At 36.2% G+C, this 23557-nt stretch overlaps 1 protein-coding gene across 2 annotated transcripts in view; it reads right to left on the minus strand.

Moving 5' to 3' along the window:
- The window catches only part of LOC120778660 (glutamate receptor 1-like), a 136338-nt gene that overhangs the window by 14884 nt on the left and 97897 nt on the right, over positions 1-23557 (minus strand). For both annotated transcript variants that reach the window (XM_040110585.1, XM_040110583.1), the window contains exons 12-14: positions 14118-14214; positions 10468-10928; positions 1576-1820 (exon numbers count right to left, since the gene is read on the minus strand). In XM_040110585.1, coding sequence (XP_039966519.1) covers positions 1576-1820; positions 10468-10928; positions 14118-14214 — 803 coding nt within the window. The remainder of the gene's footprint in view (positions 1-1575; positions 1821-10467; positions 10929-14117; positions 14215-23557) is intronic.

Consider the following 23557-nt stretch of genomic DNA (forward strand, 5'->3'; position numbering starts at 1 on the left):
GTACCCCAAAACTCGGTCTTAGGCCCTCTACTATGGAACTTGGTGAACGAAGGGGTGTTAAAAATATATCAACCAACCTACGGTTCAAATGAGTTGGCTGAGCAGAAAACGAAAGTATTGTTCATAAGCACAACGAAGGTCCAAAGAAAGGGTATAACTCACCAACTGAAGTATCTGTAGAAGTAGTAATATTGGACTCCAAATTTAAATTTAAGGAACAACTGGCGTATACTTTGGACAAAGCAAAAAACATACAGTTATAATGCTCTATCAATAATGATGCCAATAAAGGTTATGTGCGTTCCAGCTGGCGAGTTTTAATAGCAAAAGTAATGAGTTCCGTAGTATTGTAAGTAGCGCCAATATGGATACAGGCACTAGGTATAAAAGCATATGTTAAATAAATAAGCGCTGCTCATAGGCTCACTGCTACATGAATATCAAGTGCTTTCCAAATGATATCAAGTGACGCTGTTGAAGTTCTAGCTAGTATGCCGCCCATTGACATCGAGGGTTACGAATTCGAACCAGTTATCGGAGCTCTCTGTAGGCGTGAAACAAGGGGAGAGAACCAAAATAATCACATTGTGTCAGCAACGGTAGCAGACTTTTACCAAAGGACGATGGATCCACAGCCTAATCTCGGACGGATCATTTCTTGGATAGATTGGCAACATGGGGACCTAGACTTGCACCTAATCCAAATACTGAGTGAACTTGAATAATTTAGAAGCTATCTGTTACGATTCCATCACGACCTTAGACTGTACTGTCCGATATGCACAGAGTGCATACAAAGAAGCCTTTGAACACATATTTTTTCAATACCCTCGTTTTTCAAATATAACGCAAAAGTTAAAAACTTCACTTTGCGTAACTTTTCGGTGGAAAATCTGATAACACTTATCTATCAGTCTTCTGTTAAATGGAAAGCTATCAGCGAAGCGTCAGCTCTAATTATGACAAAACTAAGTCATATACAGTATATTAGGTATCAGACAGACCATATGATAGATGAGACTTAAAGTCTCTCTCTCTTCATGAAGTAATACTTACTGGTTCCGTGTGAGGGATATCAGTTGGGAGTAGGTTAGGTTTAGCGGATTAAAGTTCCGCACTCCGCTTTTCGAGGCTTCCTTAAACTATAAAAAAATAAACTTTTTACCCAAGTCATTTCAATTCCGCAAATGACTAGCAGATTTGAGTATAAGTGCGAACTGAGAACTTCAGAGGCTTGGTAGCATAGAATTTCTGAGAAGTCATCGTTGATCTAAATAGTCAAAACGTTTAGATAAATTCGCAGAAAGTATTTCCTCCAAGTACCTACTTGTTAAATAATGTATCTTCTGAAAAACGAGACACTCTCGAAATAAAAAACCATCTCTATTAAACTTTAAGCCCAGCCCACGTGCCTTACACGCTAAGTTCAGATTAAAAGCTCTATCTACAAATATTGAAATGTGCTCGGGTTGCTCGCTGGTATGCGCATTTCGCCAATGCTTTCTCAACTTACCCATTAGTTATATAACCGAAATTTACGTACTCTTACATAAATATGCAATCTCGCATACTCACCTCAAAGGCGATCCAATCGGTGTTGCTATGCCAAATCCTTTCGTATCCAGATTACGTCCGACTTTCATCGTATCGCAGGGTTCTCTGGCATTCACATACTCATTCTTTGGCGATTCCATCAGCAGGGCATATTTGCCTTTTGATGTGCGCACTCGACGTATGCCTTCATCGTATGTGCTCACAAAGACATGCTTTTTCGAATTCATATACTCCCACATCTTGTTATGTAAGCCGATTTGGGAACGCTGAAATACAGAAACAAAACGGCACAACAAATGATTTACATACATAATAAATTTGTATGCACATATGTATATCTATAGTAATTCATTATAAATACATTATTTGCAAGAACATCCTTGAGTATGTGTGCACACCAATTTAAATATTTAAAGAAGCACAAACACCGCCACATGTGCGAATGCGCTCCTATTAATCTTACACAACGAAGTGCCCGCACACCCACGCCGTGAATATGTACGGGTGTGTGTGTGCTCCATCCACATACAATGCATTACAGGTATGCCTGCACATACATACATAGTTGAGCATATGTTTACACGTAGCAGCGGGTTGCTGAAAATTGCTTTCGCGACGCCATTGCTTTTGCCAGAAAGAGCTGCCGGGATAAAGAATTTCAGAGTGAATCTTAAAAACTTCCGGTTGGCCAAATAGCGCGCACCGTTGGGAGGTTGCAAATATTAATAAAAAGCTAAAAGAATTTGTAGAATTTTATTAAATCGCACAATAATTGTGTGCGTCAGCCGGTGAAATTTCCCGTTACCTTTATGGGTACCTACCCACGTGCATACATTAGTGGTGATATTCGAGTGGGGCAGCAAATTCAATTAAATTAATAAATTTCTCCCTGCCATGAAATATACGAAATCTTTCCAAATAGTTTCCATTGCCTAGGTCCAAAGTCATTTGTGTCTTTGTATTTGGTTTTACTAAAGGTGAGTGTCCAAAGAGAGCATTAGTAGGGAATTTAAAGCTCAATATGTAATATAAATTGAAAAGTTTTGAATACTGGATAATTTTTCCTTACGTAGCCATTTTAATTAAATTTAGTGTCAATATTTCATCTGCTTAATTATTTATAAACTTTTGTTTTTTTAAATTGCAGTAATGAAATGCCGTAGAATAGTCACGACCATCCTACACATAATGGTCATTATAAAACTATTAAAAGTGCAATAACTGTTTAACGAAAAAGTCATAATCATGAGACTTAGGCATTGATATATAATAGTACTTGTATAACAGTCGTTGCATTTTACGTGAGTATCTGTCGTTCACGGCCCAACCTTACGGTGCTTAAAAGCACATAGATCAAACAATGCGTTGATCAGTGCCCCAAGTAATACATTATTTGGTTCCCTTTTCATCTCGGTCAAGTTCGAGGCCGATCTAAAACTCTGTCGTACTATCGGTCCGGCACCCGGCCGCAGTGCGACTCCACACTGACTTGAATTTTCAATTCTACCTGCCTTTAGGTTTAAACCGCAGCCTCCAGGAATCTCCCTAATGGATCAAGCCAATGAGCATATTGGAGCAAACACCAAGAGCTAATTGCTCCCGTGCTACCAGATTTAAGTCTCCGGTCAGACCTTGTAGCTTTTGCAACTACCAGTAGAGCACCCATCAAACTCAATGACTGGTTGTGTCGCTTGAACTTCAATTGACTTTTCAGTGAAGGAATCTCATTCAAAGTCTATAATATCAGTTCAAGTTGAGTATTATAACACTGTTTCTGACAAGACTATGCTGAAACTTCGAGTCAAGTTCAAAAACAGACATAGTGCATATTGGGTTTTAGTCGTTTCTTACGACAACGACACCTTACCATTTGCAAATTCGGCTCCTTGCCCGCTGGAGGAATACAATAATACAGTAAAATAGAAAGTAAACCGGTATAAAAATTGGGCAACGGTAACGCCAATATTGAGGCCAATAATATGTAGAAAGAAAGAATGGGATTGTAAAGGTATGTGACATCAGTTGTCTGAGAACAAACGTTCAGCGCGTTACTTGCGCAATAGCGCAATAAAGAGTACTACTGTAAAGAAGTGAAATGAACTTCTTGGCGTAGACACTGCTTACACGATTATAGCCGAGTTTACAACAGCGCACGTGTCGTTCTTCCTATTCGTTGTTTGGCTCCAATTGGAGATTCCAAGTGTAGCCAAGTCCTTCTCCACCTAATCTCTCCAACGGAACGAATGCCTCGGCCGATATGACCCAGCCAGCACAGCCTCCGCCTCTTGATTCGCTGAACTATGTCAGTATCGCCGTACATCTCGTACAGCGCATCGTTCCATCGACTGCCGTATTCGCCGTTGGCTATGCGCAAAGAACCATAAATCTTTCGCAGATACTTTCTCTCAAAAATTCGAATCATAAGATGTTGTCATCGTCCATGCCTCTGCACTATATAACAGGACGTGGATGATGAGTGACTTGTAGAGTTTGGTCCTTGTTCGTCGAGAGAGGACTTTACTTCTCAATTGCTTACTCCGTCTCTCTATTCTGCGTTGGACTTCGAGGCAGACGTTATTGTTGGTGTTAATGCCGGTTCCAAAATAAGCGAAATTATTTACGACTCCGAAGATATGACTGCCAACAGTGACGTGGAACCCAAGTCACGACTGTTTGTTCAATGAAAAGAGATATTCTGTCTTGCCATCGTGCTTTATCAGACCTATTTGCTTCGCTTCTTTGTCCAACCTGGAGAAAACAGAACTGACGCGGTTGTTATGGCTTTGATATCGTTGTCATGAATGTGGACTAGAAATGAAATCGCTAAAAGCTTTTAAGTAAGCATTAACTTAAACAATAGTTTATACCATATACGATGATGCAATGTGCTCTGATATTTTCTGAAAGATGAAATTCGATATTTTAATCTGATATATAAATTTGACACCTTGCAGGGTTAAGGCGCTTAAAGCAAATAAATTTATACTTAACGACTTATTTCAATTGCACTTCGGCAACTCCGAGGCGCTTTCTTCACACATTACTACCAGCGTGTGTTGCGAATGAAATGGTGAATTGAATTTGACATTTTCGCTGGAGAGATTTAGTCAGCATGGTGTCCATACTACGTGTATATGTATGTATATGTCATATACGAATGCACATTGTATTGATGATTTTGCGCTCGCTTATTGCCAAGGAAAAAATATAATTCTGTGTAACGTCATTGCGCTGACGAGTTGCAGCAAAAAGTTGTTGACTACTGAATGACGTTCTGTGCAATTATTTTTGACAGTCTACTGCTGCAACAGTAACCAAGAGCATCACTGCGATTGCACCAATTTTTTATCTTCGTTGACAACCACGTGCACGGCCATTGCCATAATAGTAGTTTTGTATTGGTTCGTATAAGGTATGTCTGCTTAAAGCTTAGTTCTGGCGAAATATTTAAGAGGATAATCAAAAAGAGTGTTCCAGCTCAAAAAGTTTGATTTTTTGCATGGTAATAAAAATATATTGCACTTCTCTACTCTGAACAAGTTATGTATATACATTAAGTTTGCCAGAAAGTTTTTAACACACAGAATGAAACAGCTTAAGCCCTTTAGATACTATATATACATACATATATATGTATGTATTGTATATATAATCGATCACGGAAACGAGCTGAGACGAGTTTTTGAAATATCGATCTGAAATTTTGTCCACGTTCTTTGCTTCCCAAGAAACCGCTTACAAAAACGCCGATATCGAACCACTATAAGATATGGTTATCTTCACGAAATTTGACATACATAGTTTATTCTCAAAGTCAGTCCTATATTCTCCGAACAAATTTTTCACATCGGTCCACTATGGTATATAGCCGCCAAACAAACTGACTAGTCATCACAAAAATCACGTTATTGTATGAAACTTTTTTTATTTGGCAAATATCTACACGAAATGTGGAATAGATTGTTAAAACTTCAGTTCGACAAAGGCTAGCATGAGACTTTCATATTAATACATTGTTAGGACCATAGTGCTTTTAAGAAGGATTCATGGAAAAAAGTTTCGCTTCTCATAAAGAGTTTTAGCAGCTCTGCATGCATACATACATATATGTATACAAGAAAAATGGAACGAGATTGCCCTCATATGATCCGAAGATTCCAAGAATTTCAATATAACCTCACTTTGATGATTTCGTTCTAATATGGCACACTCGAATCTATCATGGAAAGTACCTCCCATCATTCATTCATTTGTACATACATCTCTACACTTTGATGCCCTCAACATCTGTAACTAAACTTGCACATCATGTGTGTGTGCTTCACATTCAAATATGACCGACATGGGTACACTTCACCAATGCACTGATCCTACTCGCACGGTCCTTTCGAATTCACTCACCACTGCTTGTCTGTCTCTTGGAGCTTGTCTGGCATTGTCATTTGTACTGACAGCGTGGCCCAGCTCACTTTCGGCGAGTTTTATTTTCCATATTTTTTCCTTGGACCGATATTGATTTCAGGCAATTACACCCCATGACAGCGTAAATCAATCAAAGAAAAATTTTATTACAGAAATTTCCAAAGTGAATTTGAGTGCAAGATTGACTGGGCTGAAAATGTTTGACAACTTGAGCAGATATTTGAATTTTTATTCATTAAAAACGCAGTTACCATGAAAATACAAGCCACCCCCCTCCCGTGTATAGGGCGTAATGTTGTCATGTGCAAGCAGATTCGAGTGAAAAACATGACCCATGAGGGGAAATCACATCACAAATTGCTCAAATATGTCGAAATATCAAAGCGAAGTGTAGCAAAAACCGGCCGGATGTGCACACATATCGATCAAATTAAATTTTACAAGCTCTGCATGCGTACATATGTATATATATTTGCGAACAAACTTTTATGCATATACTATATTTCGTATATCGGAAAATGTCCGTTAGTGGTCATGTGAGTTTGTATTCAGGGCATCCATAAGCCTTAATACATTCCAATCCGCAATGCTTGGAAAATCATGAGATATACATATGTACATATATAATATTTATTTATGTACGTAGTTACAGTTTTAAAAGTGTAAATTTCGGAGAATTATTGAGTGAATTTAAAAGTTACTCGAGTTTTCCTCGTCTTCAATCAACAAGCAATTACATTAAACATTGAAAGTTTAATTTGCAATAATAAATGTGTAAATACATGCAACTGCTTGGTTGTCAGGCTGAGGACTCTTTATTTGCACTGAATTTATCTTACTTAATAGGTGGCAGCTCTTTGAACATTAAAACGACAACAACGATAGCTTAATAGAAAGATATTTCATTACATGATATAATTCGAAATATTTTAACCTATGACATTACTATATTTATAAAAAGCTAGACTCTCCAGTAATTTTTGATTAAATAAAAACAATATACAGCGTCTACCGATAGGTATGACGTGATTTTGACAGCTGACGACCATGTTTGTTTACGAATATATATACATATGTCAAATTTTGTCAGTGTGTTCAGTAAGGCTTGTCATTTCATCGTATCACATTTCAGTTTGGTACAATGAAATCCGAATCCAATAATATTACGCTACCTCACATCCTCTAAATTATTCAAAAATTCACATTTATCGAAAAATCATCTCCTCAGATGGGGCCCATTTATGGTTCCGAAAGCGCAATGGCATCTCCAAAAATTTAAATTTACTGTTTCCTGTGAATTGTGGCATGGCCGCATCAGCGAACCTTATTTCTTTTGAAATGAGGATGGAAATCTCGTGCAAAGTTTGGTTTGATGAAATCATAAATGGCATAACATTACTTGCAGAACCCATTTCGACCAAATTTGAGTGTTTTATGTCACTTTGTCATAACGCAGTTCTTGTTTGTTGACCCTGTAGTTATTATAAACCGTTAAAGGTTTTTTGACTGTTATCAGCGAAAAGTTTTGTCTCATTAAATTTTTAAAATAAAAAAATAAAATATTTATATGCTACTTACAAGTTGTTATGAAAACAAGTAAAGAAGAGCTAGGTTCGTGTTTAACCGAACATTTCATACTCTTGCAACTTACAAGACCTAAAGCCAGCGAATTACTTCCAAGTACATAAAGCCCCCATTAAAATTATATGGGCTAGACAGCGAGTTTTCACCCGATTTTATTGATTCTAAGCACAAATACGCACCGTTATAAAAAATACCCATTCTCAATTTTATTAAAAAAACTCACATATTGGCTGATATATCGAAATATGTCATTTCACCTGAAAGTGGGCCGTGCCTCACCCATCATCCAATTTTCACACCGGCTCCCATGAAGCTCTCTGATACTATCTCGGATAAAGTTTAATGTCTCTGGCGCATGTTTTTATTGATTTATCGCGCTTTCAGTAGTTTTCAACGGTAACGTTGTACATGGGTGTTATCATGCGATTTCATTCGTTTTCACACTGTCGGTAGATTTTTTTAAATATTTGCGTTAGGTAGAGTTGGATACTGCAGCTTTAGTGATTTAGGAGAGTATGTTAAACATATTAGAGGGCAGGAAATCGCCAATTTTTTTAATTTTTGTTCACAGTTTTACTATATATCTTAATTTAGTGCTTATTTATGACACTTTATACGTTTTCGGTTATGGCGTTTTGTGGGTGTGGCAGTGTCTGAGTACGCCTATCTACGATCTCATAATTTTTTTTTATCCAAAAACGCGCATACCAAGTTTCATTAAGATATCTCAATCTTTACTCAAGTTACATCTTGCACGGACAGACAGACAGTCAACTGGATTTCAACTTTTCACCTCATCCTGATGATTTATTAGGTTGTCAAAAAAGTCTTACGGTATTTTCGCTAGTTGGCGCTGAAAGCGCGTAGTTCGAATAAAACACGTCGCATCGGGTCATGCTTTACCTTTTTGGAAAGCTCATTTCACGCGCTAACACGTGTTTGATTGATTGTCGTTTCTTTATTTCTTTTAAGTCCTTCGTGAGTTATAGCGTCGCAAACATGGAGCAAAATAAAGAGAAAATTCGGCTTATTTTACAGTACAACTACGATAAAGGCAAAAATGCATCTCAAGCCGCCAATAAAATTTGTGCAGTTTATGGACCCGATACAGTTTCCATTTCCACCGCACAACGATGGTTGCAACGTTTTCGTTCTGGTGTAGAGGTGGTCGAAGATGCGCCACGCTCCGGAAGGCCTGACGTCGAAAATTGCGATAAAATCGCTGAATTGGTCGAAAGAGACCGGCATAGTAACAGCCGTAGCATCGGTCAAGAGCTGGGCATGAGTCATCAAAAATTCATTTCAATTTCAATAAAAAAAAATTCTATAAAAATACCGCAAGACTTTTTTGACAACTCATTACATATACTGTATATATAACTCTATATCTATCTCGATTAGTTTTAGGTGAACAAAACTATTTTACTCTTCAAACTCTTCAGTGTTACAAAAGTAAAAATATTTGTGATTTATTTTAAAAAATTAATGCTCCTTGTTTTTAAAAAAATGCTTTCTGTAGCTTTTGAAATTAAGTAGTTGGCAACTGTGGTTATGGAGAGTACTTAAAAGGATTAATATTCTGTATTTTGATAAATGAAATTGAGTGCTGCAAGGAAAATTTGTAGTGGCTATTCAGAAAATCCGCTAAACGCTTATGGATCACATTTTCGTATTAAAAATAGTTATATTCTATATAAGCAAATAAAATCACTTTCGATACCAAATAGTTAATATTTAATTTCGTTCTGCATGCTCCAATAGTCAGGCATACATACATACATATGTCTAAAAATACAAAGACTGATGTTAAAGATACCAATAGATAATAGGAAAGGTAAGCTGTGGAGATATAATTCTATAGTCAAAAGTACTGGAAGAAACCTACCATGGTTTTTATGGTGAGTAAACGTTTAGCAAGTGAACCCTGGATCTATGAAAAAAATAATTTCTATATATGTACGCTATAGCCTGACACAGACAGCAGGAAAATTATTATTAAATTATTTTTTATTGGAGCCTAAGCCGCTTAAGTTGAAAAATCTACGTCACAATCTTCTCTCAATTAATTTTCTCTGGAGTTTAATAAATATTTTTTTAAACAGATCTGATATTTATTTTTTGTAAATCTACTAAATATATTCAATAATTCTATTGATCACTTATTTATTTCAATTTAATACAATTAGTGGAGCATATCAGAAAATTAAACTTTGATAATAATAAAATGTTGATCAGTAAAACCGGTAAAATAATTAGCAGATTTATATCGATTTATAGGAATAGCTCCATTTGCGAAACAGATAATACATATATCCGTACACAGAGTCAGAGGAAAATAATATTAATAAAAATTCCAGAAAGAAATTCTCTATCCGCCGATGAATATAAAAACACTACTGGATAAATGAGCATCCTCCCCCGACCTCAACACACACACATTAGCACACCACATCAACTCAAACTCACACCACTGACACGCAACCTTCACCACACTCACCACATTACGCTTACAACCCACATTCTACACTACTCATGAGAGCACCACATATCGACACCTACACACATGTACACCAACCACAATCACACCATCCGATTCAGCACCAACGGGAACAAAGAAGGACCGATGAACAGATCCAGTTTTTTAGTTCGTTTGCAACATTATCAGCGATCGCTAATACGTTTTCATACCGCCGTCATCTTTTGCAAAACTGACCGAGTTATTAAATTACTTTATTTACTTTAACTTAAAATCCGTGTATTATATTCTCAATTGGTTAAATAAAACCTCTATTTGGTACAACTATTCACAAGGAGAGATGTCCCTGGTACAGCTAAACCTTCAGGTTAAATATCTGCCCACACAACATAAGTACATATTTTATATGACATGCATTGGATTGTACTTACCCGAAAAAAGTCCCAGGTGGAGCCATGTAAGAGCGTACCATACTGCACTTCCGTCTGCATAGCTAAGTCTTCGGGTGAATTGATTGGTGTCACCATCCGCTCGACAGTGAGAAACGCTGCCAAATTGGCTGTATACGATGAAATTAGAATGAGCGTGAAAAACCACCAAGCGGCGCCAACTATGCGACCGGAGATGGAACGCGGTGATATGTCGCAGCCCTGTTGCATGAAAGCGGCCAAGGCAAACCAAAATGAATTCAAAATGCTAAACTCGTTGACCGCTACATTGCCGGATGAGCCGAGGCCAACGCTTCCGGCCACACCACCAGCACCGACTACGCCAATATTTGCCGGGCTAGCCGTGGCACTAGTCGCACCGGTCATTGGACCGGGCACAGGTACACCGCCGATGATGCCAGGTGGCTGTTGATTAGCCATTTGATCGTGATGTGCATGCGAATCTGCCGGAAAAGAGAAAACCTGAAGTATGACAAGATGTGGGCAAGTAATAATAGAGAATGATGGAATGATAAAGCAAGCGTGTATGTAGCTGGCCACCATACATATACCATATATCAAAAGAGTCTGTGTTTGTATGTGTATTTGTGTCTGTCTGAGCATTTGTGTGCATGCCGGCATTATCAGTTGATTGTAGGTATTTGCATACAACTTGAAAATGACAAGCGTTCATTCACATTGTTTCTTCCCCTACGTGTATGTATGTGTGTACGTTGGTCATTGTGTCTGCTTCATTGATTATACTCGTGTATGTCTGTATATATGTATGCCAAAGTTGTGCAAGTGCTAACGAAAAGGCCGTCTGCAACTATTAAATTGGACGCCTGTGAATGCCGCATATCGCACTTTGAATGCCGCATAAAGTCAGGCGCTGCCAGGCACATGCCACATGCTCAGCCTACTCGGAGGCCTACGTGCGCTGAATGCCACATGTGCCAAGGAATGTTTGGCCGTCACACATTCACTTCGTTCTTATATCTGCTGGAATTTTCACCATTTATTTCGTATCATCATTCTTTATCTGCTATTCTTTTTTGGGTGCTTTCACATGATATTTTCTTCTTTTTTGGCTGCTATGCCGCTCTGGGGCATGCTGGTATTCCGCTTTTAGTTTTTATCTACTAAGCCCCAAACACATAACAAATATTTACATGCCTCCGTTTCACAAGGCTCACAGGCCTGCTGGGAATATTTTGGCTTGAAAGTTTGTTTACTGTTGACCTTCGTGTGTGAATTTCTGCGTCAAACTTTTAAAGCTTGCGCTACTTTGATCGTATGAAACAACATTTTTGTCTTAGGCTTATCTGTTTCAAGGGGATAATAGATTTTAAGTAAAATATCCTCAGCAGCTGGAGCGGTTTTGTTTTGTAAGTAACAGCCATTTGATTTTAGGCTAATCTGTATTGGAAGGACTAAGACATTTTAGGCTAAAATATTTTACAGCAAAAATGTACAGGGACAAACAAAAAACGATCTTCAAAGCAGACACTCTTTGGATTGCGTGTACGAGACATGTATTTAGTACTCGTCTCGTAAGTAGTCGTCTAAATTAGTTCCGTGTGCCACTCCTATCAACCAATGAAAGCTGCAACGGTGCAAAATTAATTAAGAAAGAAAACCGCATACTAATTCTATTCCACATTAAATAAAATAATTTTAAGCGAGTTTAAAAGAAAAACCCGCCTTCTTCATGAAACCTGTAACACTAAGTAGTAATGTGGCAGTTTTATCCGAAATTAAATTCTCTTCAAGACTGTAATGTGTTCCAAGACGTGGTAGAAAATATTTGTGGGGATACAAATATCAGATTTTATGGTTAAAGTCCATGGGCCAACCTATTATAACTTATAAATATAAAATTTGTTAGGAATGGGTTGCATAGGAATTGAATAAAGAATTAAATCGGCATCTGTTCGGTTTTGTAAGGTTATATTTGTTGTCTTCTATTCGCTTCTCTTTCTTAAAAAAATTTACATGTATAACAAAAACATAGTTTATATGATACAGGAATGTATGTTGATACTTCAACAAATTCAATAAAGAGGTATGGTATGATCGCTGTATTCAAAGCTTCCAAGTTTTGTACTAGGTTTAGATCGGTTGTACCATTGCGTATAGCTCAATGATAAATTATTATCAAAAATTAAGATAAAACATTTTTCAATTTTACAATAATTGCTTATAAGAAATTACTAAAAACTACTAAGAAAGACTACTCTACAACGAATCCAGCGAATTAAAGGCAACTTTATACGATCCGGTCCACAGCGGAGCACTTAACTAAGCTGAGTAATAATATTGAAGGTTTCTTTCCATTTCTAATTAACCCTTAACGCTTTTGTCCGAATTTCGTTTACCAGCGAAAGATCGAAAGAAATTTACTTTAGAACGAATTGTAACTTCTAAGAAGTGATGTAACATTGATATATATATTTATAAAAACGCTGAACTTATGGTAAGCCGTGTACTTTCCTAGTGGTCCTGACAGAATATTTGTAAGTATTATCTGTGACGGATGCGGCTGTTGGGTGAATGCAGAGGCTGTCCCCTTGCAGCTACACCAAATCACACATATGAGTGTGCACAGCTCTGTGTCGAATGCCGTTATTCCGAAATTCCGTTGGAAGCTTAGTTATTTTGGTTGGGTATTTTTATATGTTTGACGAAAATTCGTCTCTATACATGTCAGCCCACACATACGCACATGAATATGCACAAGCTTTTAGCAATTAAATTAAGGCGCAGCCGTCGTCTAATAGATGTGTAGCTGTAGCTTTCGGCCCCACAGCCACATGGAACTATTATGGAAGTTAGGCAACTCGTTGGCATTTGCATGACGAGAGGCTTGCATACATATAAACATACACACACACTTATATATGTTAGACATGTATATGTAATGCTACAATACCAATGACTCCTTGACTGTCCGCCACCCAACGTGGCATGTCACTGTAATTTGTGACTTTGATGTGGAGCAAGATTAGAACGAGTGAATTAAATGAACGCATCCTAATTGAAAGGATTTGTGATTTGTGGCCAGGATTGCTGCTAAATTGCCAATCGAATTGGCAGCACATCTATAATGCATGTATGTGTGTGAACATGCCGCTAGGAGCACTTTGAGTGCTCTGGTGCGGTAAAATCAAAGGATAGCTTGGAAGAGGAATTGATTGGTAAACGGTGAAAGTGGGTATATTAAATTAGCTTTGGCAAATTTAAGTAAAGTTTTAAGCTTATTTAAGGAAAATATTTAAGTTGTAGGTATTAATTTGATTTGGTTTTAGGTATAAGGGAATTGAAATTATTTTTTCGACGATTTAATCTTTGATATAAATTAGTACCTCACAAGGAAATGCTTAATTAACTTCTTTGAACCGTAAGCTGGGATTGTCTTAATCTATGTATGTAGTATTTCAAGTTACAAAAAATTTCAGTGAAGCTTGGAAAATTTCCCAAAAAAGACAAATCAGAGAATTTCTTTAGAAATTGCTTTTAATTTTCTTCCTGCTTTTGTACACGGTTTATTATATATATTTTTTTTTGTGTGTCCAAATTGTACTTTTGTGGGGTCTTCTGTACACTTTTTAAATATTTGACAAATCCGTTTACGAATATTATGCAGCACTTACCTGTCTGATACTGCACAATGCGCCACTCATACGGCGAGAAGCGGGAAACAAAGAACAGCACGATGCTTACTCCAATGTAGCTGAAGATGACACTCATCTGTTGAAACACATGGTCGAAAAGAGACAGGATGCAGCGACAAGAAAACAGGTAATGGCATGAAAAGAGAAAAATGCAGTTTTCGTTGCTAGAGTCTTTTATTTTATGCAAATAATATTTAAGAAAGAGGCTTTCAAGAACATAAGTGTACAAGTAAAAAAAGATCTAGCACTCAAAAATAGTTGTCTACTCCTTATAGTCGTGCTTGAGTGCTAAGAGGATGTATAAATAGTGGCAAACGAAAAACTCAAACTCTTCCAAACAAACAAAAAGTATAATACTTAAAAAATATATATGATTTTTTAAAGATTTGCAGCATTTGATTTATTAAAAATTTCAGATACGTATGCAATTAAGTTTTTATGTTAAATTTCTTAAAAACTAAAATGCTTGGACAGTATGTTTTATGGAATTTCAAACTATAATGTTTCCCCATTTGAAAAAAAATATTTTTTTAGATCTGATATTTGATATCATCATTATCATCAGCTACACAATCCGATTCTGCAATTTAATTATGCTGATAGAGGGTGTTCTCAAAAGGACGCTACAAAAATAGACCAAAAGGTAAAGCAAACGGCATATTTTTTTCAGCTCTTTTGACATTTCTCTTCAGTAAGGTTTGCCATTTTATCATGATCCAAGAACGAAATTATTTAAATATAATACCGAATTTTAAGGTAAATGACCTCAACTTTAATAGCGCTATGTCCAATTTATGGTTGTCATAATCGTCCTGTCAGATCAACAATTGGACTTCTAGAGGAAAAAGCTGAGTACAAAATGTTCCCGTGCAAGTCATATGAAGAAGTGCCCGTGGGTCGAGAATATTGCTGAGACTAGAGCATCAATTGAGGAAGACCCAAAACAGTCTATCACACATTGTTCTGGAACATTGGGTGGTGAATTTTGTGAAAATAAATTGGCACACATCGATGAGGCTCGTTTCTGGCTAAATGGCAACGTCAATAAGCAATATATGCGTCATTGAATATGAGCAACCACTGCATCCCGCAAAAATTAAGGCTTGGTGAGGTTTATTGGCCGTCGGCGTCATTGGGCCGTACTTCTTCCATGATGATCAAGACTGGCACGTTACTGTGATTGGAAATCGCTACCGCTCAATGATAACCAAATATTTTTGTACGGAATTGGATTATATGGACTTGGACAACATTCGGTTCAAACATAACGGCGCCACAAGCCTCACAGCGAATTTCACATTAAATTTATTGACAACCATGTAATGGCATCAATTGTATTTTCACAGGTATAAAGAATTGCATTGATATTCCGTGCGGTTTTTAGGTCTCTCATTCAAAAATCAGTTATTTTTATTTCTTGCTTGAGTTCGCCAACATCGTGGTTCCAGCGCTTCAGGGTACTGGTGTAGACCATCCATTAATTTCAGTTTCGGTCTGCCTCTGCAATCTTGGTGCTTATGCAAAGTGTGTAGCTCATGGTGGTACTGCTTGCTCCAGAAGTCCATAGATGGAGTAACGATATCTGTATTGTTATATGTATTTGGTGCTTACTCCAGAGTCTATTTTCAGCTTTTCAAGCCCAAGATTGAATAGTAGTCATGAAAGCCCATCCCCTTGTCGTATGCCGTTTTTCGAAATATATTCACTTGACTTAGAATTTCAGATTCGTACCGCATTTATTACATTCGCCATTGTGGCTTTAATGAGATATATTAAATTATTTGGTATACAAAAATTATGTAAGCTATTTCTACTATCGTATGCTGCCTTGAAACCTATGAAAATTTTAAATGTCATGATATTATTTTCCTCCGTCTTTTGCAAGATTTTGTCTTACTACAAATATCTAACCAGTGGTGCCTCACTCAGTAAATCTTGCTTGGTGGGTCTTCATAAGTTGGGCGTTATCGTCGTTGCAGATTATTGGAAAATATTTTAAATGTTGTATTTAATAGTGTGATTGGTCTAAATTTCTGCATTGAAATTTGTCTCTTTTCTTGAACATTGGGCATATTATTCCGATTTCTTATCTTGGGGCATATAATTTCGATTTCCCATTGTTTTTCCATGCTTTCTAGTTGCGACTCCTGTTAAATCACTTTAAATATATGTCAGTGAGAAACATGGTCCAAGTGCTTATATAGCATGCGGTTCTTCTCTGAACTCCAGTGCTTCTTGTGGCGGTTCACATACTACCTCCCTTCATAGAATACCATTGCAATTTCCTCCATAAGCAAGTAGGGGTTAATTCCGTTTCAGTTAGCAGGATACCCTGTGTATCTTTGCAGCATATTGTTTTGGGGTTAAAGTCCACTGGATTGTTATTTATCATTTTATAAGATTGACAAGAGTTTTCTGAAATGTAATTTGCTTTTAGAGTTTTGAAAAAGTTTTTGGTGCTTTCGCTCTTTTATGTCTGTGAATGCGTTTCTCTAGCCTTCTGAGTTCTCCGTATGGTTCGGTAGATGCTTTTGTTATTCGATAGGATACCTTGAGTGCATCACTCCTTTTCAAATTTGTTTATGGAACCATGTTTTTATTTCTTCCGCTGCATCTTGCTTACTATCTACATATCTTTTCCGAAAAATCTCCATTTGTCATGGATATGACGTCTTTATTGTAAATATAAATCAATTGATGCAACCAATATAGATTTGTTTCAGAGTATGAAAGAGTTCTAATAATATATAACATGAAAAACGTTAACTTAAGCTGCATTGAAGTTATAATACCTTTCATAGGTGGATTTTTTATAACATAAAAGGGTATGAAATCACTGTCAAATTTCCGGAAGGTATCTTGTAAAAAGTTGTAAATTTTCCAAGATTTTTGCCGAAACTAACACTCAAGCTCACAATTGGCCAAAAGAGCAATGAAATTATGATACTTAGCAGTTGCCCGACTGCTCACATGCAACAAACGTACATTTTACTTTGTTATTTGTTCATAAATTATGAAGATTACTATTATAGGGTTTCAAACCATTTCTTAATACTTCGTATTTTTTGGATGTGACTTTTAGCGAATTTTCTCTAACAAAGCGTCTAATGTCCGTTCAAAACTAAAATATAACGAAGAGGTTTTAAAGCGAGAAATAAATCGTAGAATAAATCTCTTCAGCCACTATACTGTTCTCGATGGCAATGTTAAATAATAAAATTAATATTTCGGAATTTTTTTTTCTCAAAGACGGGACGAACTGCCTGACATTTGGAATGCAAACCACCAGCCTGCAAGCAAATATTCCCACTTTATTACTGTGTAAACAACTCCACTGACAATTCGTTACAGAATAAAATATTTAATTCTGTTTTTTGTATAATTCTCTTTCACTGCGCTTGCTTCCTTTGCCCGAGGCTGCGGCCTAATTTGATTTGTGACGAACAACCTAAATTTCTTTTCTTAACTGATTACGTATTTCACTTTCACTTTCTCTTAGCTTGTTAGCTTTGCTGTCATTTGATTTTCGTTATTATTAAAGCGACACGCTTTTTATTAGCTTCACAACTTTTGGCATTTGCGAAACTTTGTAAATGAGCAGAGCCACATGCAGGCATGTGTGTGCAAGCCTGCCTGCCTGCCTGAAAGTAGGCAAACAAACACGCGTGTGTACACAAGTATACTGTATACCTATGTATATCTGCACTTGCATGCTTCTGTATGGGCGAGCTGTTTGTGCAAGGATTTTAATTTAATGCAAAGCTTTTCACACATACACACATAGGCAGAATGTGTACGCATGAGTTAGTTCTTGTTTAAACAAACGTGGAAGTTTAAGAGGGTTGGACTTTGATTTGAAAATTAGACAAAAAAAAACACAATTTTGGAGGACGCAAAAAATTTAAGCTGAATGTTGTTATGAAGCGATTACCTAAGACTAAAAACCATAATATATTCATATTTTCTAAATCTATTTTTGTGTGTTTTCATAGAGTAATTAACCTTGTTCAGTTTTAAGAATATTTAACTATATCAAATCTAATGATAAAGTGACATTTATTTATATACAGGTATGTTTATACGATTGCTTACGAAACAAAATTTATAAGAAAAATAATAATAATAATATACTGTTTTTAATACAAAATTTTTAAAGAGTGGAATCTCACTCCTCCTCCTAACCATTAATGCCAAGGGTCCAGAGCCATCAGTTCCGTTTGCAGTTTCCTGAAGGCAGTAGTAGAATTACTAATTGACGCAGGCAGTTCAGTGTCATCCGACACATATAATGGATAAAAATAAATAAAAAATAACAATAAAGACGAAAATCATGAAAAATAACTAAAATTATGAGGCACTGGTCTTTCATTTTATATTAACTATAAAGGCATACTACATATATAATTAAAATAAAAAATAATAATTAGAACTGTTTAATATACTTATATATTTCTACTATTATTTAATTTTTTATTTTATAATATTAAAATATTCATAAATTTTGAATAAATTCAAAATATTTCAACACATTTTTAATTTTTATTTTAACACTCATGGTCACACCCGTAATTTGCACAGTATAAGCACCATATACATATACGTACTCAAGCATGTGAGAGCGCAGTTGGGATATTTACATTGCTGCAGTAATGTGCGTGTAATCTGCCAACAGTATTTTGGCGGCTTTTAATTTTGCCTAGTCTGACAGGCAAACTTTTCACCTTTCACGAGGTCACGAATGAACAACAAACACACTTTAACATTTGTACAAGCAATAATATAAAATACGTGAAATAAAAACAACAAAGTAGCAACAATTCGCTGTAATCTGAGTTTGGCAACTGCGATTAGCGTGAAAGCGTGTAATCTGTCGTTGCGCATTTTTAGGCGTTGAGCCTGTGATCTTTGCGCGCAAAATCCCATGAGTTGTGATTGCGACTTATAAAATGCTGCTCAGCGTGAAAAAACACATCTTATATTTAAGTAAATATATATACATACATATATGTTTATATTTTTGTATGTGTGTTAGTGTGACAATACTTTGCTGCTTACAATTATCAACGAAGTATATGTACATTTTCCCTTTTAGTCATACTTAGCTACTTTAAACATTTAAATTTGCGCTTGAAATGGAATTTAATTTGCGTTATTGCGCTAAACCGTTCTAGTTTGCTGCACACACATACACATACACCTATTTACGTAATCAAATTATTCTATTTTGTTTTACTTTTTCAGTTGCATATCAAATGTGCTCGAGTGTGAGTATGCGAGTTCACTATGCACACATATGAAAGCCGCGAGTGGGTTCCTAATTCGCCTGCTATCAAGCTAACAATTTCATTTTACTAATGCAATTCGAAATACTTTGGCCTCATTTTTTAACGTATGCACACACTTAAGCCAACACTCACATACCGCCACGTGCAATGGCATACATATGAGTCAAATTATAAAGTAGAGTTAGCGAAAAATGGCAAAATTTTATATGCTTGCATATACCTACAAACTTTTAAACACACACAGCATATATACCATTTATATACATCTGCATACATACACATGTGAATATACTGCTATATTGGCGCGACGTGCGAATTGCTCGTACCTAGTATGAAAAAGTTTGCTATACTTCTAAAAGCATCCAACGAGCGTAATCGTATATGCACATACTTACATATATGTGGAAATGTGTATGTGTGTTCATTCGTTTTTGGTTATGGCTATCTGGATTACTACTTCTCATATGAGTAATTTGGTGTGTATGCAATTGTAATGAAAATTTATGGCAACAAGTTCTTTATGCCACACATTTCAAACGGCACTTAAAATTTTAATACCTTCATGTGTTCGTACATAGAGTTTATTATGGTTTTAATACTCACATTTCATATTGTTTTCCTTTTTTTTACTATTTCTGCCAATTTCATTTCTTTATTTATTCAATTTAATTGGTACTATGCAGAAACGAATTTGTTCTACTTTAGTTTTCAATTTCTTCTATTAATAAAGTGCTTTCACTTGAGAATTGTAGAAATTGTAATTTTTGTATGAAAAAAGACTGTTGTTAGCTAAAACTAAAGTTAGGGGCTCAGTTATATAAAAATGTGTTGATTTTCATCTAAATTAATGGTTATGCGTTAGACTCATTGGTTTCATATATTTCAATACACTCTACATACGTAAGCTTCGAGCAATTTAATTAAAGTATCCAATCGTATAGTATTTTATTTAATAGTTAGTAAGTTCAACTTCGAATAAAAAATCACACAATGGGGCAGAATAATATCCGGCAGCTTTACCAAAGTTGCTATAAAAGTAAAATTAGCTCTTAAAAGTTGAATAAAAGAAGGATGTTCATTCAATAAGATCAGGTTACGAAAATAACGCAAACTACATATATGTACGATATACTATATATGTATGTATACAACCAATAAATATATTGGAAAGTATCTTAAAAGTAGAAAAGAAAATTAGTCTAATGTGAAAGTAACTGTTTCACATTGTGAAGACTACAGAACACAAACAGAAAAGATAAATCTTATTCTAATCAACTGGGTAACATGGTTGTAGCAACTTATACATATGTAAGTATGTAGTATATCCAAGATTTCAGATTGAAATATTCAGCGAAAATTAAAATATTAAAGTAAATTTTGCTTATTAAATTCTCTAAAGAATTTGGCAAAGCCCATCAATACACATTAACAAAGTGGATTTATGTGGTTTTGAAACTTCTCTTCTACTGTTAATTTCTATGATTTCTTGGTCTTTTTATAGAAAAACAAGAAAACAACAATGATATTTTATTTCTAAATTGTCTGATGCTCTTCACTTTTCAGATATATAATAATAAAAGTTCACAAATCAAGCGCGTTATGTTGGTAAATATCTCTAAAAAGTGAAAGACATGCTGCTGGTCGAGAGAGCTCGACATCTCTTGCCTTTCCATTCGAATGATTATGGTGAATAATTTGGGTATGAAAGCTCGACTCGTCCCTATAAAGCTGAATTTTTTAGCTTGATAGTGCGAATTCGGATCCCACATTCATGGAGAGCGTTTTAACTGTCGATGAGACATGAGTTTATGAGTTTGAAATGCAAACAAGTCAACAATCATCGGAATGGAGTGAAAGAACGAGTCGAAACCACACACAACACGCAAAAGTCGCTAAAAAATCAAGGTGATGCTCATTACTTTTCTGATATTCGTGGTTTGGTGCATCAAGAATTAGTTCCGGAGGAACAAATGGTCAATAAGAAGTTCTATTTGATACACACTGATATTGCACCATCGCTTCGAACCATGATTGTGACCGAATTTAAAGCCAAAAAGCAGTGATCAGTGTCATCCATCAACCATCGTATTCCTCAGACTCGCTCGGTGTCATTTGTTTTTGTTCCTCGAATTGAAATTGTGACTCCGTGGAACCCGTTTTCAGTGCCATTCCAAAAAGTGCTTATGTAAAGTGTTTCGAGGAATATCGTTGGTGGGGATTACTTTGAAGGCGACAAAATAAATATTGATGAATAAATAAATATTTTGCGTTTTATTTCCAATTTCAGGATACAACGCTTATGTTGTTTTTTAATATTCAAAAATTTAAAGGAATTACATTCATTTTCTCTGTAACATTAGAAAATATTAATTCAGCCTTGTCATTCAATAGGCAGTAAGGCCAAATTATAAGCGTCATTAAATGTTATTATTAAATTCTAGTTACCATATTAGTAGGAGTGTTTCTTGAACATGGTGCAAGAAATTGGAATCTAAAAACTTCATATTTCCCTTAAATGTTTCGTATCATAATTACGAGAGATTTGTGGGTGGGCTGGAACCGTTGGAGAATAGGTGCGCTAAGCTTTTCAAGGGTGGATGGAAGTTAAGAGGGAGTGTAGAAGACATAGTCTTCTGTCAGGGGCTTTCCATTAACTCTGGTTTCAGGCTACCAGACTACTGTAACGTCTTTTATGCGGAGGTAGAAGTGACTCTTCCCTCAATTGTATGTGTTCGAGCTAAACACTGTCCAATAGGTACATACACGGTACGACTAAATATTTTTCCGGACGATCTTTTCTGTATGAAGGAAGTCCAGGGGGAGTTATTTTCACATTTTCTCCTCCACCTGATATTAAAATATCCTGGTAGACATACCTACGAAGAATCAATTAAGTGGCTGGGATTGATATTAACCGTCTAATAAATTTGTGGTGAGCCCAAAATACTTCGTCGTTGTATGATGTGATGCAGTTTAAGGAAGGTTTGGATAACGCAAAGGACAAATATCTGTCCAAGAAGATTCATAGATTTTGGATCAACCCTATGATCTATCCTAACCTAACCTACCCTATATCTCATGCTCGAATCTCATCTTATTTTAGCTTTTCTTACATTATTTTATTTTAACCTCATTTTATCCAAAATATGGACTGAAGTTACCAAGAAAAGTCTTATCGACTTTAACAAATTTAAGCGAATTCGATGGAGTGTAATTCGAAGTCTTTCCTTTTTCCTGGGAGTTAAGTTTCAGCTTTGGCTTGTTCTTTGTTAAATAATGTAAATGAGAAGCCCAGCATTTTTGGGCCAAATGTCTGCTGTTTACTTAAGTCTAATGGAATTTGTTCTTAAAATATTAATATTCGTGTTTCATGCCTTTTTTGCTCTCGAACATTGTGCAGCTTTGCTGCTGCTAAACTCCTCGTCTATGCAAAGCTGCAGCTCATTAGTATGCAGGAAAGGCCATGCAGCAGCGCAATGCCGAAGTCGACGACAGGCTGCTGCTGGGACATTTTAATTTCGCACAAAATTACTTAGCACACTTACTAAGAAATGCAAGAAATGCAATAAAAAATCTACGAACACTATTTGAGTTTGCAGACAGATTTGGCAAATCTTTACAGCAATTTGCCCACTCACTGGAGTGCGAACGCAGTTTTTGCGCTCAACAAAGAAATCCTTGCTCACTGCTGCAATGCAAAGCTGAAGCTTTTCAAACAGTTTTCTTCGAGCGTATTTGCTTAGTCTAATGTCACTATTTTGAGGGGTTCAAAAAAGTTTGATGAACTCAGTTGGAAGCAACAAAAAAAACCCCAAAAAAAAAAACGAAACTACTAGAATGCATAAGTAGCAAAGGAAATAAACTGTGACGCAGTTGGCGTTCAAGTCAAGAGTACAAATACGGGCACGCCATTGAATAGAAGTCGGACAAGAAGAGTGTGGGCGCAGTCAAATTGCAAGAGTTTCAATGCCTCCTTGTAGTTTATGACAGTTAATGGCTTACGGGTGGGGCTGGCTGGTTGAACGAACGCTTTGCCATAGTTAGCGTATAACTTCAATTTTCTAACAACAAAACTTTTCGCGTTGCTTTACTGCATTAAACTTTATAAGCTTTCTACATTTTGGCCAAATAGAA

The sequence above is a fragment of the Bactrocera tryoni genome, chromosome 5, assembly GCF_016617805.1.
Source record: "Bactrocera tryoni isolate S06 chromosome 5, CSIRO_BtryS06_freeze2, whole genome shotgun sequence".
NCBI lineage: Eukaryota > Metazoa > Arthropoda > Insecta > Diptera > Tephritidae > Bactrocera > Bactrocera tryoni.